We start from the raw sequence: 16,324 nt of genomic DNA, 5'->3' as shown, positions 1-16,324 counted from the left end.
ATAATAACTAAACCTTCATCAAACCACCTTGATCCACAGGGAAGAAGACTCCAGAAACCTGCCTCCATTGCCTCACAGCTATTGGGGAAAAGATGAGCTGGGGTTTTCTTGACTTTTAGCCAAAGGGACTCAAATATGACTGGACCCAAATTTTTCAGAAAGGTCCCCAAAATGCTGGATCCATTTATTAACTTACACAATTTAAAACTTTTATAAAAACAGCACTCACTGGCAGGAGGAAACATTCTGAAAACAGGGCCAACTGTCATTAAGTCCAATATAAAATGTCCATAATTGTTTATTTCATTCCATCTGCATGGGCTGCCTTTTAAAACCACACCAGTTTTTAAAAACCAGACATTTAATGGGACACCTGACCCAAGGACAGTAGCAGCTGTACGGCTCTGGGCTGTTCTCTGGGGTCTGTGGAAGTCAGCCCACGTGGAAGCTGGTGAACACTTGCTGTGTGGTTGTATGTGCGAGCTAGAGTCTGGTGGGTGTGATTAGAAAGTCAGGATACTGCTAGATACTTAGAGACCTCAGTTTTCATGTCTATAAAATGGACTAAAATTCCCCAGTTCATCTTGCATACACAGAAGCCCCTCTCTGGGGGTAAAGGGGTGGGCAGGCTCAGGAGCTGGTGGGAGCTGCACAGCCATCACCTGTTCCCAACCACAGTGTCATCCCCCTCTCTTCTCAAAGAAGAGGCAGAGGGGCAGAGATGAAGCCACAGACAGAGTGGCACTCGCAAATAGGTGGCATTTCCACTCTGACATGGCTAAGCAATCCCCAGATTTTCTTGTTCTAGGGCAAGAGTAGGCCTAGAAGGGTCCTGCCTGTCTCTGTCCATGGACATGGGTCTGGAGGCATGAGAGGCTTCCTACATGGTGTAAACACCTTTGTACTTGGCTTCCATGAGATCTGGAGACAGAGGGAGCCATGCAAGGTAGAGGCATAGACTTCCCAGCTAGCTCCCCTCTGCAGGAAGCAGCCAAGTTGCAAGTTGACTCAAGGGCAGAGAATCTCAAATGATAGAGATAGGCAGGCAGGCAGATGGCTGTGGCACACACTAGATGCTTCTTGGGGTCCCCTGGATGTAGGTAGCTGCTAGGACCTCAATGGGGTTGTGTTAACAGATGAAGAAGGAGTCAGTAAGGTCTTCATTAGGACAATTACTGTGTCCCTCATGGGTCCCCATCATCTGCTGGGGCCTGCAGAAGTGTGGAGTACAAAAGGAATATTCCCTAATAGGAAACAAGGCCATGGGTGGATATATCTCCTCCATCTCTGCTCCTCCCTCCCCATACCATCAGTTCTGCACTTGAGCTGCCCACCCAGAGCCTCTGCTGTGTGGTGAGAGAAAGCATTCCTGCTTGTTTCTGCCCAGCCTGTCAGCAGAGAGAACTGGTCCCTGGGGACCAGACATGGACTGATTACTGACAAGTCTATTTTCAGGAAAAGCCAAGGCGTGAAGATTAGCTCATGGCCAAGCAAGCAATGCTACTCTGAAACAAGGTGTGAGTGAGCAATGATATTCCATTTTCACTGCCTGCATCCCCAGCACACAGGTGACATTTTCTCACAGGTAGAATGATCTGTCTTTTTGTTTTTGTTTTGTTCTTGGAGCCCTAACAAGAGGTACAGGAAACATAGAAACTAGGCAACCACACAAAGCATGTCAGGCTGAGTGGCTGGGCTACCTCTCAGTCCTGTTCTTTTTTCATTACCATAAATCAGTTGTGCAGAGGTTTTTTTTCCCTACAGTTACATATATGCACATGAAACATTTGATCCAATTCATCCCTCGTGCCCCCTTCCTTTCATAAGAGTTTTAGGGCATTTCATTCTTCCATTTTCATGTATGTACATATTTCTATAAAGTTTACCCATCTGGTTGGTCTGGGTGGAAAAAGTCCACTGCCTTTAAAAATTAGGCATATTATTACTATTGTTTTTTAGGTCAAGATCCTGCCTTTTCCTTTATCTCTCCTTTTCTTTATTTTTCTTTTTCGTCATATCTGTTTCAAACCAGCATCCAGCTTTTCCACATGTGATGAAATAAACACAGCCCCCTAATTGGTATATAATCATGAATTTCTAACATGGCCATAAAGACCAAGGCATATTGTTCAGGTATGTTACATCATAGGCAGACAAGGTTTAGGCCACACTTCTGCAAGTTCAAGGACTCAGGCATGAGGAGAGGAGTGGCGGTGCCGCGTGGAGGAGCAGGAATGGCAGGTGATTTATTTGCTGAACTGTCTCTACCTCTTGTAGTGATGGTGGGGTAACTAAACTGAGCACATAGGAAAATGTACTCCGAGGAAAGGAATCACTCGATGGCTCAATGTATTCAAGTGCAGGTGAGTTCCTGAATGTCTCGCCAAAGTAGCATGGCATTGTGAGATAAGTGTTCAAGCCATGGTCAGTGGAGTGGAATTCTTATGCAGTGCAATTCTCACTTGCACTTGCACTGGTCACTAGGCTTCTACAAGGTTTTTGTAGCTTCAAGAATCATTCATTCTCTCTTGTCCATTCCAATTTCCCTGGGCCACTAATCTCTTGAGGAATTCTCCAGAGAACACATATGCATGTGCAAAGATGAGAAAAATCTAAAAATGGTTTCTTTTCAGACCCTTTTTTCTTTTCTTTTCTTTTCTTTTTTTTTGAGGGGGGGGTCAGTCATAGGGTTTGAACTCTGGGGATCTGGGTTCTGTCCCTGTGCTCTTCAGCTCAAGGCTATTGTTCTACCATGTTGAACCACAGCGCCACTTCCTAAAAATGTTTTCTTTAGGGTGTCTTTATATGAGAGAATTATATGTTGAGCCTTGCTCAGAGTGAGAGATAGGGTTTTCCCCTGGCTTTCTCTTCATCTAGGTGTTTGCATTTTCCAGTTTGTTGCAATATGAATGCACAATTTCTTTTATAATCCACAGTTGCTTTTAAGGCTACTAAAGGCAGTACACTGAGAACATAGCTGCTACACATCCCTAGCCAGTTCCTCAGGTGAAGTGACAATAATGGATCAAGTTTTGAAGATAACTCACATACAAGTTGCAAAATTCCACCAGATAGTCTGGGGATAGAATGGTTGATCAGGCTGTAACAATTAAGTTGGGGGTAAAAAATCTAAAACATTAGAAAAAATGATATCCATGAAGAAGTATTAAACCAAGCATTAAGAATAGCAGATGATCTGATCATTTCAGTCCATAATGTATTATACTACATCTTCCATCTAAATACACATGTGCAGTTTAAATATAACACATCAGCCATATGCTGATGTGAATGGCTGCCCAAATCAAATTGGAAATGCGTCTTAATGTGTGATCAACATATCTCTATTAACAGAGAGGAACATGAGTTATCAGTTTAGAGGTTCACTCTTTTCTGCTCATGGGATGCTTTCAAGACAGAGTTAGTTAGTGTTAATCACAGATGGGCGATCTCAACATTTCCGTAGTCAGTTTTAAAACCCCAAATGAAGCAAGGAGAGGAGACTGGTATACATCTTCTGGGGAGTTAAGACACAATCATTTCTTCTTCACTGGAGGGCTGTGGCATCCAGACTGAGACACATGACAGCATGAGATTCAGGCCCCCAGAACACATAGTGCATCCTCAAGAGTAGAGAGCAGGCTGGAGTCAGAGGCTCTGCAGCCACAAAAACAGACACAAGTTATTTTGTGGCTAGCCAGTTTGGGAGGGAGAGAGTGGAAGAGAACTACCTTTAAAAAATGGACATGATATCTCTATAAAAGATGGGAGGAGACAAATTGCCAGGTTAGTAAGGACACATAACACAGACAGCACACTATGAGCTTCATTTGCGAGGCAGAAAGCACAAGGGACAGGCAGTTAACTCCAACATAGCAGGAGACAGGGAAGGTGAGCCTTTGGGTGTGTGGTGATTTGGGGGTCCCCCAGTGGCAGGTTTGATTTGGCCTTTGGAGGAGTTCACTGTGTGAACAGTGAAAGGACTGGGATGAATCCACTTCAGGCCAGGTTCCTTCTTTTTCCTTCTTGGTGGCATTTATGACACATATGACCGCACATCAAACACTCCACTGAATTTTGAGGTGAAATATTGCCAGCTGCCAATCAATACACTGGAGAAACTGGGCATTTATTAAAGCTACATGGCCAAGGTAGCACACAGCTGGGCTCCTAACAATGTTACACATCGAAAGTAGTTCTTCAAAACCAAACTCACTTAAACCATGTTTTTCTTTTTAAAAAATTTCTGGATGGTTCATATGGCTATTCAGTATTTTGAAGTACCAGAGATCACTAGTGAAACATAATTAGGAGACATAATGGTGTTAACCAATGTTAATGAAATGCCAGCTCATCAAGTATTGTTCATCAGTCTGTTAATGAAATATCAGCTTGTGTGACTGAAAAACGAGCTCATCACGTATTGCACATCAGGCTTAGTCTCCTCGCTCTTCACTGCGCTCCAAGAAAACCCATCATAATGGCTTAAGTTCACTTTCTCAAGTAGTGAAATGAGGAAATTAAGTTGACCTTAACTTAACCAAGAACTCTGAATAAGAAGTCATAAGAGGGATTATAATTCAGGTTTGTAGGAGTGTGGGGGGCTTTGGACAGATGATGCCAGAGAGGCTCTTTTTCTGAATAGCCCAACTAGGCCACGGCAGCTCTGACCCTCAAGAGCATCCATCTCCAGCAGCAATCCAGTCTCTTTAGGACTTGTCCTTAGGAAAACAACGAACAGCATGATGTGGGGTAGCAGTCTGATAATAGTTATTTTTAAAATTTAAGAGCTTTAACTTTTTTTTTGATGAGAGAAGTTATTGACCTAGAGCCACAGAGACTCATGTGGGTGATTAATCTCCATGTTTCTATTTGTGCCAGTGGATATGGTCTCTGTGGTCCTTTCTAGAAGTAGCTGGAAGATTCCTGGTCCTCACTTATCCTCTGTGTACATCAGGGTCCTGATGCACAGCCTGGACACATAGCTTGGTACACAGCTGTTCTAACATTTGGTGTTAGGCTTCCTCTCTTTCTTCAACTAGCAGCACCCATTTGTAAGTCACCACTGTAACTACAAACACAAAGCTCTTTGCAGTGTTTCAGGACAGATTAGACAAGTGGCATGCATACCCTTTTTACTCCCTTTCCAACAAAACTATTTCCCGAAGAGGACACACAACAGATTGATCTTCATCCTGGGCCACTGCCTTTAGAGGCTTCCTCTGAGTTTGTTCAGCTAAGTGGGCAGTGTTAAAGTCTATTGACAATCACGTAATGAGTTGTCCTACTTCTATCTGTCTTTGCTTCTAAAATCACGTTGAAGTACAAACATTAAAAAATATATTGACATTATTTATAGACATTATGTATTATTACATATATTGATATGTATCTATGAGATACAAGCCCTCAGCTTAATTTTAATTATGTTTTAAAAATCTATGTGTCAGTGATTGTATAGAGTCCCTTCTTGAATACTTGTTTGTTAAACATGGCATTTGAAACATGATGTAAAAATCAATATTAGGGCTGGGAGTTTGGCCTAGTGGTAGAGTGCTTGCCTAGCATGCACGAAGACCTGGGTTTGATTCCTCGGTACCACATACATAGCAACATAGCAAAAAGCCAGAAGTGGTGCTATGGCTCAAATGGTAGAGCTCTAGCCTTGAGAAAATCCAGGGACAGTGCTCAGGCCCTGAGCCCAAGCCCAGGACTGGCAAAAAAAAAAAAATCAATGTTAATAAATTCTTTAATAAAAATAAAAGAAAATATATATCTGGGGCCGGGAGTGTGGCCTAAAGTAGAGTGTTTGCCTAGCATACACGAAGGCCTGGGTTCGATTCCTTGGGTACTACATACACAGAAAAAGCCGGAAGTGGTGCTGTGGTTCAAGTGGCAGAGTGCTAGCCTTGAGCAAAAAGTGTTCAAGGACAGTGCCTAGGTCCTGACTTTTAAGCCCCAGGACTGGCCAAAAAAAAATAAAAAAATCTGTCAATTGGTGTACATTTACTAGAGCTCCCCCCACTCTTAACACCTCACAGTTCAGGAAGTAATTAAGTAGCTATTTAGGGACCTTAACATTCCCACTCCCCCCAGAACACATATTGGGGCAAATTGATTTTCTGTTTTGAGTCTAAAAGGTCATTTGAAAGTCCTCAAGTTTCCATAGTAACCATAGCCCGGCAGATCAAATCAACAAATAGCTACAATTTATCTGAGGGTCTCCAGTGCACTATTTCTTTTTTCTTTTGCTCATCGGAGAAGAACAGTGTGAATTAGATAAAGTCTTCAAAGACAACAAGGCTTTCAAAAAATCCAATTTCCACAAGAATAAAGAAGAGAAAAGTGCCTTGTTTGATCGTTCCACATATAACCTAGCAACCAAGTCTCATCTCCATGGATTTAAGTACTTAACCATCCCAGCACTGGATCCGATTAATTTGCTAATCAGTAAGATAATCTCCAAATGTTTCTCTTGAATAAATAAAAACAGATACACCCAGGAAGAGCTGAAGGCACTTGGCAGCTTCTCCAGGGCCACATTCCTTACAGTTTGGATCTATCTATAGCACAACTGCCACCAAACAGTCCCTTCATGGCCCTCCATTTAGCTTGGCTTTGACCCTGGCATCGCTCTGAATAGTCACAAAGAATAAAAAGTATGAAGATACATATATCATCTGTTTTTTGCATATGTGTGAGGTGCTTGTAGCCAGCTAGGGGATCCTGGATGGGTTTTCTTAGTAGGGTCACAGAGCAGTTCAGGGCCTTTTCTTCTCTGCTCCCAGCCTCTTAGCTCTGCAGATGTCAGTAACCTGGGCGAGGTGAATAGATCTTCTGGGCACCATTCCAGCCCATCTGGCTGGAGGAGCCAGGAGCTAATTCACTATTCATGGTCTCATTTCCCCACGAGGGTCTCTCTTGTGTTTTGACTATACTGCCTTAGAGATGGATGGCACAATAATGTAAAATTGCTCTTATTCTCTTCAGTGTACCTACCAATGGATTTTTTTTTTCACCTAAACACTGGTGGATTTTTTTTTTTCGGCCAGACAACTAGACTTCTACGGAAGGACCCTTATCCCTCAGTCATTGTCAAAAGGGTTGGTGATAGAAACCCCCCTTCTGCCATTTTGCTGACAACTAGTGTTAGATCTGAACAAGGGATTCTGTACAGAATCTCTTAAAAGAAGTCTTTCAAATGAAATCCTTCAGCCATCAATGTTCAGTATTACTGTTTCCTAAATTATCTGCACAGTTACTGTGGCCTGAGGGTTATCTATAAGCCCTTAGGTGAGACACTTACTTTCCCCAGAAAGGCAAAGCTACTTTGTGTTTACACAGAAGACTAGTCCTTTACTATTAGCTCCACTTCCAGCTTTGTGGCGATTAACTGGAGATAACAGTCTCATAGACTTTGCTGCCTGGGCTGGCCTCAAACTGAGATCCTCAGATATCAGCCTCCTAAGTAGCTAGGATTACAGCCATGAGAAACCTGAACCCACCTCTTATTTTCCTAAGTCTAAGGCAACTTTAGCTTTAGGGGTTGACCTGGCTCTTTTGGGCTCAGGAAAAGAATCCACTGACTGACAGACACAAGACAAAGATTTGCAAGTTCCTTAATAACTATAGTGATAAAACTGCAAGTAGCTGTAAGAAACCCTAGAACTGTTTTTAAGAGAGGGAAGATCCTTTCCCTTCCTAAGTAGAAAGCTGAACACAGTATGCAACTCCCTGGGCATAGCTCTAGATGGGGCTAATTCTCATCCTTGAATTTTTCAAAAGATCAAAATGGCAGCACTACACCATTTGATATACTGGCTTTTGTGTGAATGGAATTAGTCATAAATCAATGATGACATTTCTGTTGTTTAACATTATCATTTCTCTAATGACTTATAAGTGGCTATTATCGTTATGGGGCTACTTGTGTTTATTCTTGGGGTGGTTCCCATTAATCACACCCAATGTGCTCACTTCCAGTCTTTAATTAGGACCCTAAACCCAATGACTGAATTGAGAAATGTCATTGTAAACCGACTTTTCCTTGTGGGATAGTGTCTACATTCTTGACAAGCACTGACACCTGTTTGTTTCACAGGTTATCATATATTCTAGATATCACACTCACACAGCTCCCAATTTATAGATGTACCATGTTCCAGAAAGCCATCAGAATGTAAATCATGATACATTTGTTTTCAATGAAAGCCATGTTATCAGCCAGGTAATAATTAGTCAGGTAGGGCAGGGCACACCTACAATCCCATCATTCAGGAAGCCTAAGCAGGAGACTGTGGAGCCTAGACTACATGGAGAGAGCCTGTCTAAAAAACAAGACCAAACAACACAAAAGAGCTCAGAGAAACAAAAAAAAGGTCCTCTCCCCCTCCTTCCAAAAACTCAAAGGATGTTATAAATTCTACTTCATACTATGGCCAGACTACAAGGCAGAGAACATGCCAGGCCACTGTGTGGAAAATGAAGTTATTCACTTCAGCAAAACCTCAGAAGTTAAAAACCATCGTTTCCTAATAAGCCATTATCTACAATAATACTACTCTGGTGATGATGCTTCTAAGATGCAGCATTTGAATAGTAGGAAGGTATAGGGGCTTTCCACTAAGACAGTTCTCTTCAGTAAATAGAGCTATTGTTCCCAGTGCAGTTATGGAAAAAGACAGGTGATATGGTTTGTAGAGAGCAACATCAAGAACTGATTCCAGTGCTCATGGCTACACTACAAGTTACCAAATTATAGGCCATGGACAAATCTGGTCTACCACATCTTATAAATAAGTTTTTATTGGAATACATCATGTTCACTAGTTACACATTTGTCTAAAAGTGCTTTTATGCTATGGTGAGAGAGGTAAATATGTTAGCAGTCATTGTGTGGCCTGCAAAGACTGTAACACTCAATGTCTGATCTTTTACAGATAATGCTTGCAGAGCTGGCCCAAACAGAGGGAAACAGGACCCGGCTGTCCTCAGCAGCCATGAAAGGTTCTGAAAAAGTGCCCAACAGAAAGGGATGCTAGCATATCTTTCTGAATAAGCTCCCTGTTTCATCCCCCAAAAGATCAGAAGCAGGGTCCAGAGAAAGGGCAGATAAACCCCACAGGAAGTAGAGACTCTGTTTTATTCACTGCTGGAACCTATTTACCAAACAAGTAAAAATATATATGATTTCATTTGTGATGCGGAGACCAGGCATACTTTAGGCAAAGATGAAAAGAAACAGACCCAGTGTCCACAGCAGTCAGAGACACTGCCCTGGCTAACATGGCAAGGCTCTGGTGCGCAGTCTTTTAGGCCATAAACTGCTCTATATGACAGAGTAAAGGATTTTCTAGCCATCCTGGAATTTTCCTTAGCTCCCAAGAGTTTCACTTGTAGATGATTCTCTCTGTAGGACTCCAGAAGCAACTGCTTAAATTAGAAAAAGATTTCTACCTGGCTGTCAGATGAATCCTAACACAGTGGTCAGAGTTACAAATGAGTGTTTGTTTTGATTTTTCTTTTGTCAGACTGCATGAACTTTTGATTTTGAAGGAAGAATTGTAAAACAGACATTGGTTAGCTTTCTATGGACAACGGATCTGGAGGTGGAAAGAATAACCTGACCAAAAAGATCTCGTCACAGAGAGATGCCTGCTTCTCAAAGGACTAACCTGGTACAGAGTCTCAACCTGCAAAGACTTGCAGAAAGAAGTGTGCAGCTGGGTGGGACCCTTACAACTGGGGTAAGATCAAGTTGGGGAGTGAGAGGAGTAACGACAGAAGCAGTCGGCATGGCAGCTATGTGGACTGAGGGCTAAAGGCAAGGGAGAGGTAGGCATGGAGATAGAGAGAGGGAGTAGAGGATATATAAATTGTAGAGAGAGGGAGTTTATAACCTGATCCCAGCTGACATCCTGTTTGGAAAGGGTGGCTGCCCCACACAGCTGCTCAAATGCAGACTCTAGCTTTTCTGTCCTGGCACATGGGACCATAGCTTTCTCTCATGATCAGTGAATTGCATCCTTCACATTTGTAGACCTCCACTAAGTACCATCACACATTCAATACCTGCCTACCATTCCACCAGAATTTTCCAGTTAAATGTAGCATGGCAGCCATCATGAAATTCTCAGCATTTTCATGACACCATGATCAAGTGGCTTACTGCCTAGTCTCTTGCTGTTGTGTGTTTAAAATGTGCTAATGAGCTAGCATAACTTGAGTAAACTTTAGGAAATGCAAGCTGGAAGCTAGGTAAAGAGAATGTTGGGTGTAGTTTATTGCATGTGCTGTAAGCATGGATCTCACTTTGGAGGGTGGGCTGGACTACAGCTGTAACCCTTAGCCCATGGCCTTTCTCTCCCATCCCCTCTCTCTCGCTCTAATACTGCTCAGCCTTGGGATAGTGCTCTACTGCCAAGTTCAGCTCTCCCAAGAGGGAGACAGCAACTGGCAACTCATACAGCCTCTAGAGAGGAACAATTTGTTTTTGGCCTCAGGCCCTCTGGCCCATAGTTTTTATTTTTTTAAAACTTGGAAGTTCAACCTTTATAAAAAGCTGGACTCATTGCCCAGAGAAATAGAAAGGCTACAACCAGGAAGCCATAGAAAGGAGCATCAAAAGGGGGTCGATATTACTCTATCAGTAAAGCCACATCTGTGAGTGACACAGATCACATCACTGTGATACCCCATAATGTCTTATCACGGTTCCTCCCTCAACTGCATCCTGTGCCTAAAGGCCCAACCTGAAGTCTGAATGTGCAACTACAAGATAAGTTTAGGATAGCTCTCCTGAGCTTCTCAGGTTCCCACGTGGCCCGAGATATTTAAGTGATCTTGGTACTCAGTGTCCTGCAATGGTAGAAGGGTCCATCCTTCAAGGAGGTGGGGTGGCATTGGGGAGTATCAAGGAAGTGCCAAGGATTCGAGCCGATGTCCTCAGCCAGGATGGAGTAGGGCAGAGGTGAAAGCAGAAAATGAAGGATGAGGTAAAAAGAGACAATGGGTATGTGAGGTAGAGAGAAAATGAGAGAAAAGGATGGGAGGGTGAGCAAAAGAGTGAAGGAGGAAGGGAGGGAAGGAGAGAGAGAAACAAGGAGAAGGGAGGAAGGGAATAGGAGAGCAAGAGCCCATGGTTGGCAAAAGCTTCACATACATCTTGGTACTTAAATTCTAAATATTATAAGGCTTGTTTGGAAAGAACATAATTCTTTAGAAAAACACACACACACACAGGTATGTGTACACATTTCCTTTAATTGTTTTGTTTTCCTCCTGCATTTTAGAAGCTGTAGGCTGGCTTTTATTTGTGGGTTCCCACCAGTGTCTAAAGCAGTAGATTTTTGTTTGATGTACATGAAGTAAGTTTAATTAAGTTTAACTTAGCTGCCAATATTAAAAGAAACCAGAACAAAGTCATATGAACACCTGTGCTTAGTGTGTCTCTTGAAGAACTGGAGATCTGGTGGTGTTGGGCCCATGGATATACATGGCAAGGATAGCTGGCCCCAACAGAGTGGCCATTACCGTCAATCAAGGCTGGAGTTCAGCAGCAAACCCCAGCCCTTCCTGTTCTCTACCATCTCATAAACTACAAGGCCTGCTGCCAGATATCATTCACTTCTATCTATGACTCGTTTCATTTACATATGGTGTTTAGTTCTTGACCTTAAGTATCTGCCACCAAGATCAACTTTAGCCAGAAATTATTAGTACAATGAAATAAGCTGAACATTCTGGTTGGATCTATGTGTACCCTTAGGAAGAACACAAGAAAGAAAATAAGATCATTTTCCTCATTAGTGTGACATTTCAGTAACACGTCACTGGCTCACACATTTAGGGGTCCATCATGCTAGGGTTGGGTAATTCCAGGGAATCCTATTTAGTCTAAAGAAGATAAAGAATCAAAAAGAAATAAAACAACAACATAGAATGGCTGTGCCACGGACTCTAACAGCCATAAAAACAAGACAAAAAAAGCATCAAAGAAATAGAAAATTAATCAATTGGTGACTTGGGATTTCTCTTTAGAGAGAGTGTTCACAATGGTATGAGATGTCTGGTACATTGAAAGAAGAAGGGATGGAGAAGAAAAAGAGCAGGGAGCAGGACAAGGAGGGGAAAAGTAGCCAATGAAATCTGGGGCAGAAGAGAAACACAGACACCACATAGCAACAAGAACAGAAGGCTGGCTTTTTCTAAACATGTGGAGCAAAAATAAAAAGGAATCCCAAAGACAAAGGCATATTTATCAGAACTTAACTCTCACAACAAAACTGTTGCTTTCAGAAAGGAAAAGAAAAAGTCTCTGATACAGGCATAACTGCTGATTTACAGGAAAATTCCTTCTAGGGAACATTCCAAATATATCCTTCTTTTTGGAGGGATACCAGGCCTTTATGTAAGAAGCATCCTCACCCATACTGGTGGCTCATGCCTGTAATCCTAGTTACTCAGGAGGCTGAGATCTGAGGATCATGGTTCAAAGCCAGCCTGGGCATGAAATTCCACAAGACTCTTATCTCCAATTAAATATCAGAAAACCGGAAGTGGCACTGTGCTCAAAGTGGTAGCTAGCCTTGACCTGAAGAACTCAGGGATAGTGCCTAGGCCCAGAGTTCAAGCCCCATGAATCTACCCCCCCCCCAAAAAAAAAGAAACATCCTCAATTCAGATCATGCTGCTTCCCCTAGTGATGTCTTCCCCTAGTAATGTCTTAGGTAGAAATCAACTACATTCTCGTTTCTGCACCATTAATGCCAACCATTTGTAGAGGAAAGCGACTTCATATGTTATTTGTGTTTTTAAAGAAGGAAAACGAGTACTAATGAGAAATTATCTTTTGTCTTTCAAAGCAAGCAAAGGAAAAGTGTGGCCCATGGTTCTGTGGGGATCCCTACCTCAAATTTCTGCCTGAGCTCCACGTTGCCTTCTTCATCCCCTTCCGGGATGGGCACGTTGTAGTATTCACCTTCTTCTTGATTAAGCAACTTGTACCTTTAAGGACACAGGAGAGAAGGAGGGTTATAGATAAGTTCAGCAACAATTCTCCTTTAATTCATAGCCAGCCAGGGGCTGGTTGAGAAATGTCACTGTGGAAGAAGACTGGGGACAGAGGACCAGACAGCCAGTCAGCCTGTCAGAGCCCGAGACAGGCCAGTTTTGGGTATCCCTCAGTGTCTTGGGAGTCATGCTTAGTTGCAGAGCTTTCTTACCATCCACTGGCTGGCATCTTCATTAACTCCGAAACACCAAAGGAAAGAGATCCCATGAAATCGTTCCTTGTTGTCCGATCCCAGTCCCAGATTTCTACGGACAGTCGTCGGTCTTTGTCTGCAGGTTTCAATTTGCTACAAGATACCATACACACACACACACACACACACACACACACACACACACACACACACACACACACACACTTAGGTTAGCTCCATCATGGTTTCTAGGGAAATACTATGTGCTCATAAACTGAGGCTGAGACAGAGAAACTGTATATTCAATTCACTTCTTACACTCCCCAAAATACTAGACCTCAAACCAGCTATTAAAGCTCAAAGACTAGAGATTAACAATTTTTTTGTCAATAATATTTTATTAGAATGCATTCATGGCCATTTGCACTACTTTGGCGCTGGAACTTCAGAGATGTGTAGAGGAAACAGGACTCAAAAAGGCTAAGACAATAGACTACTTCCCTTTACAGAGTGGAGTATGCCTCCTCTGTGGATGTTTATAGACAAATTGCTTTCTGAGCCCTCATCTTCACAGAGGATTACTAGCTTGTGCTCCCTGCTGTCAGTGTTCTCTGTCCTACTATCATATAATGTAATTCCTGACAATCAAGTTACTGTCAATCAAACAAGTGATGACAGTAGTCTGAGAAGGTCTCAGAAGAGGCAAAGTTTAGAGACCGTTGCCATAGACTTCTCTCCTGGTTATCTCTAATAACAAGGCTGGCGGTGCCAGGTACGTGAGAGTGGAATGTGATATAGGGGAGAAGAAAGCACTCACAATGTGAAGGACTCGTTCCACTGAGGGTTCAATGTGGAGCGGATGGTTTTGGTTTTCTGTTTGCTTTCATTCTTGGGGTCGGGAATGAGTTTCAGCTTCACATAGGGATCTGAAAGCCCATTTGGATCCATAGGGATTAGGTTTTTTGCATCTCGAACTGTGGAGAGAGAAGAAAAAAAATGTTACAGGGAGAAGACTCACTTCACCTACATTGCCCAGAATCAGTAAGCTGAATCAAAGACATCAGTGTGATGTCTAAGGGGAGATAAGATGAGGAGTAAAATCCCTTAATGTTCAACAAGAGATCTTCCCTGGTAGAGACTATGGGTGCCTGGTGAACCCTTCAGAGCTCTCTGATTAAAGGTCAAAATGATATGCCTGTAATCCTAGGTAGTCAGGAGGCTGAGATTTGAGGATCAAGGTTCAAAGTCAACCCATGCACAAAAGGACCTGAGACTCTTATCTCCAATTAACCTCTAGAAAACGGAAAGTGGCTCAAGGGTAGGACGGTAGCCTTGAGCTGAAGAGCTCAGGGACGGTGCCCAGGCCGAGTTCGAGCCCCATGACAACAATAAATAAATAAATAAATGCCAAAATGAGAACATGACACTTTTAAAAGGCAGAATGCCCTGGAATGCCAAATACTGAGGCTGTAGATAAGCTAATGAAGACCTGTATGAAGGTCACTGGGAGTTCCAGAGTTGCCTCCTGCTACTTGTGGAATTATTGTGGGTACTGCTTTTTGCATCTTCAATTTATAACCCTGATAGAGAGTGCACATAAAATCATTTAAGGTGACTCTCTTCTGAATGGTGATGAGAGAAAATCTTGATGGGATTTGAAGCTGTAGTCCTGCTGAGATTCTATCATTTAAATGGAAAATAAAGAGTTATCAATTGCAAACACCATGGGAGCAGACTGTGGTCAAAAATGCCAATGACTGCAATAGTATCTTGAGCTGAGTCATGGTGGGCCAGGACACCTGAATCACAGTTATAAGCAATCGAATTGGGGTCTGTTCAACGAGAATGTTCACTATTGCACTAGGTATGTGAATTCTGGCTCTGCCATTTTATGACTGTGAACAAGATATTTAATCTCTGTGAGGTTCAATCTTCCCAAATGAAGAACGATACTGCCCAGCTATGCCAGGATGATATGGGTTCATATAGGTAAAGTGCATGGTGATCAATAACTATTCTCATCATTGTTAACACGGTTTCTGATGGAAAACAGAACCCCAAAAGCTTAGATCTTCAAATTAAGAGAAACTCTTTGAAAGCTGCTTGTGTTCAAAAGTACCACCTCTTACTTGGGCCCACAGATTATCTAAAACAGGGGAAAACCTCAATTTTATTAGTGTCCCTTGTCCAGAGGTAGTCTCTCCTTCAGTCACATTGCAGCCACTGTGGAACTCTGGAAGGACACCGGACTACCTGCCAGGTGTCAATGCTCACTGTAACAAGGCCTCACTTGAAAAAGCCTCAGGCAATGGACAGTCAGAGTAGCTGCTACCATTTTTACCCACCCTGAATGACAAGGGATGTTAGTGATACACAGCATTCACATTCTCCTCATAATTATTTATCTACTTAAACCCAGAGCCCATGTCTGTTCTCTGAAGATGGCTTAAAGATAAGCTGAAGCATTGTCTTCTCTTGGTTGCTGGCATCATATAGTAAGTGTTTCTCTATTATTATTTTGTTTTTAAGCTCAGCAAGGCAAATGTCTTTATTCTTTACCATGCCTCTTTATTTGGCAGGTAGGGGTGAGTGGCTACATCTGACATGTGGAACTCTTTAAGTTTTGTCCTGGGGGTCTAAAACTCCAGTTTCAGGCTTACGACTTGGCAAACAAATGCTGTAGAAAAGAGTAGAATGTGAAACTTTTATAAGTGGTTGAAGGTCTTAAAAATGCTAGAGGATATTTCCAGCAATAAAAGTTCTCCTTCTGTCTGGAGGAGGAGGAGGGGCTAGGAAACAGAGGAAGTTAAAGTGGGGGAGTGGATTAGGAAGAATGTCTAGAAGCAAAGTGGGGAGTGGTGGAGGGAAAAATGCAGATGTGATCAGCATAAGGAAACCAAGAGTGGGGACACTTTCCAAGCACAAGAAAGGGCTGTCTTGCTGAACAGTTGGAGATAAGAGTCCTACAGACTTGTCTACCTAGACCAGCTTTCAACCTTGCTCTTCAGATCTCAGCCTCCTGAATAGCTAGGATTATAGGTGTGAGCCACCAGGGTCTAGATCCCAGTCAGTCTCATGCCAAGCCAGGGTTCGGTACATGGACAACTGTTTTGAGAATG

General features: G+C 42.6%; 1 protein-coding gene across 1 annotated transcript in view; it reads right to left on the bottom strand.

Moving 5' to 3' along the window:
* Positions 1–16,324, bottom strand: part of Prkca (protein kinase C alpha) — a 377,074-nt gene that overhangs the window by 55,886 nt on the left and 304,864 nt on the right. The window contains exons 6-8 of the mRNA XM_090349887.1: positions 14,023–14,179; positions 13,224–13,358; positions 12,909–13,005 (exon numbers count right to left, since the gene is read on the bottom strand). Coding sequence (XP_090206013.1) covers positions 12,909–13,005; positions 13,224–13,358; positions 14,023–14,179 — 389 coding nt within the window. The remainder of the gene's footprint in view (positions 1–12,908; positions 13,006–13,223; positions 13,359–14,022; positions 14,180–16,324) is intronic.

This window comes from Megascapheus bottae, chromosome 17 (genome assembly GCF_031878675.1).
Source record: "Megascapheus bottae isolate mThoBot1 chromosome 17, mThoBot2.hap1, whole genome shotgun sequence".
In the NCBI taxonomy this organism is placed as follows: Eukaryota; Metazoa; Chordata; class Mammalia; order Rodentia; family Geomyidae; genus Megascapheus; species Megascapheus bottae.
The sequence above is the reverse complement of the archived record's forward strand: the minus strand, read 5'-3'. Positions and strand labels throughout refer to the sequence as shown.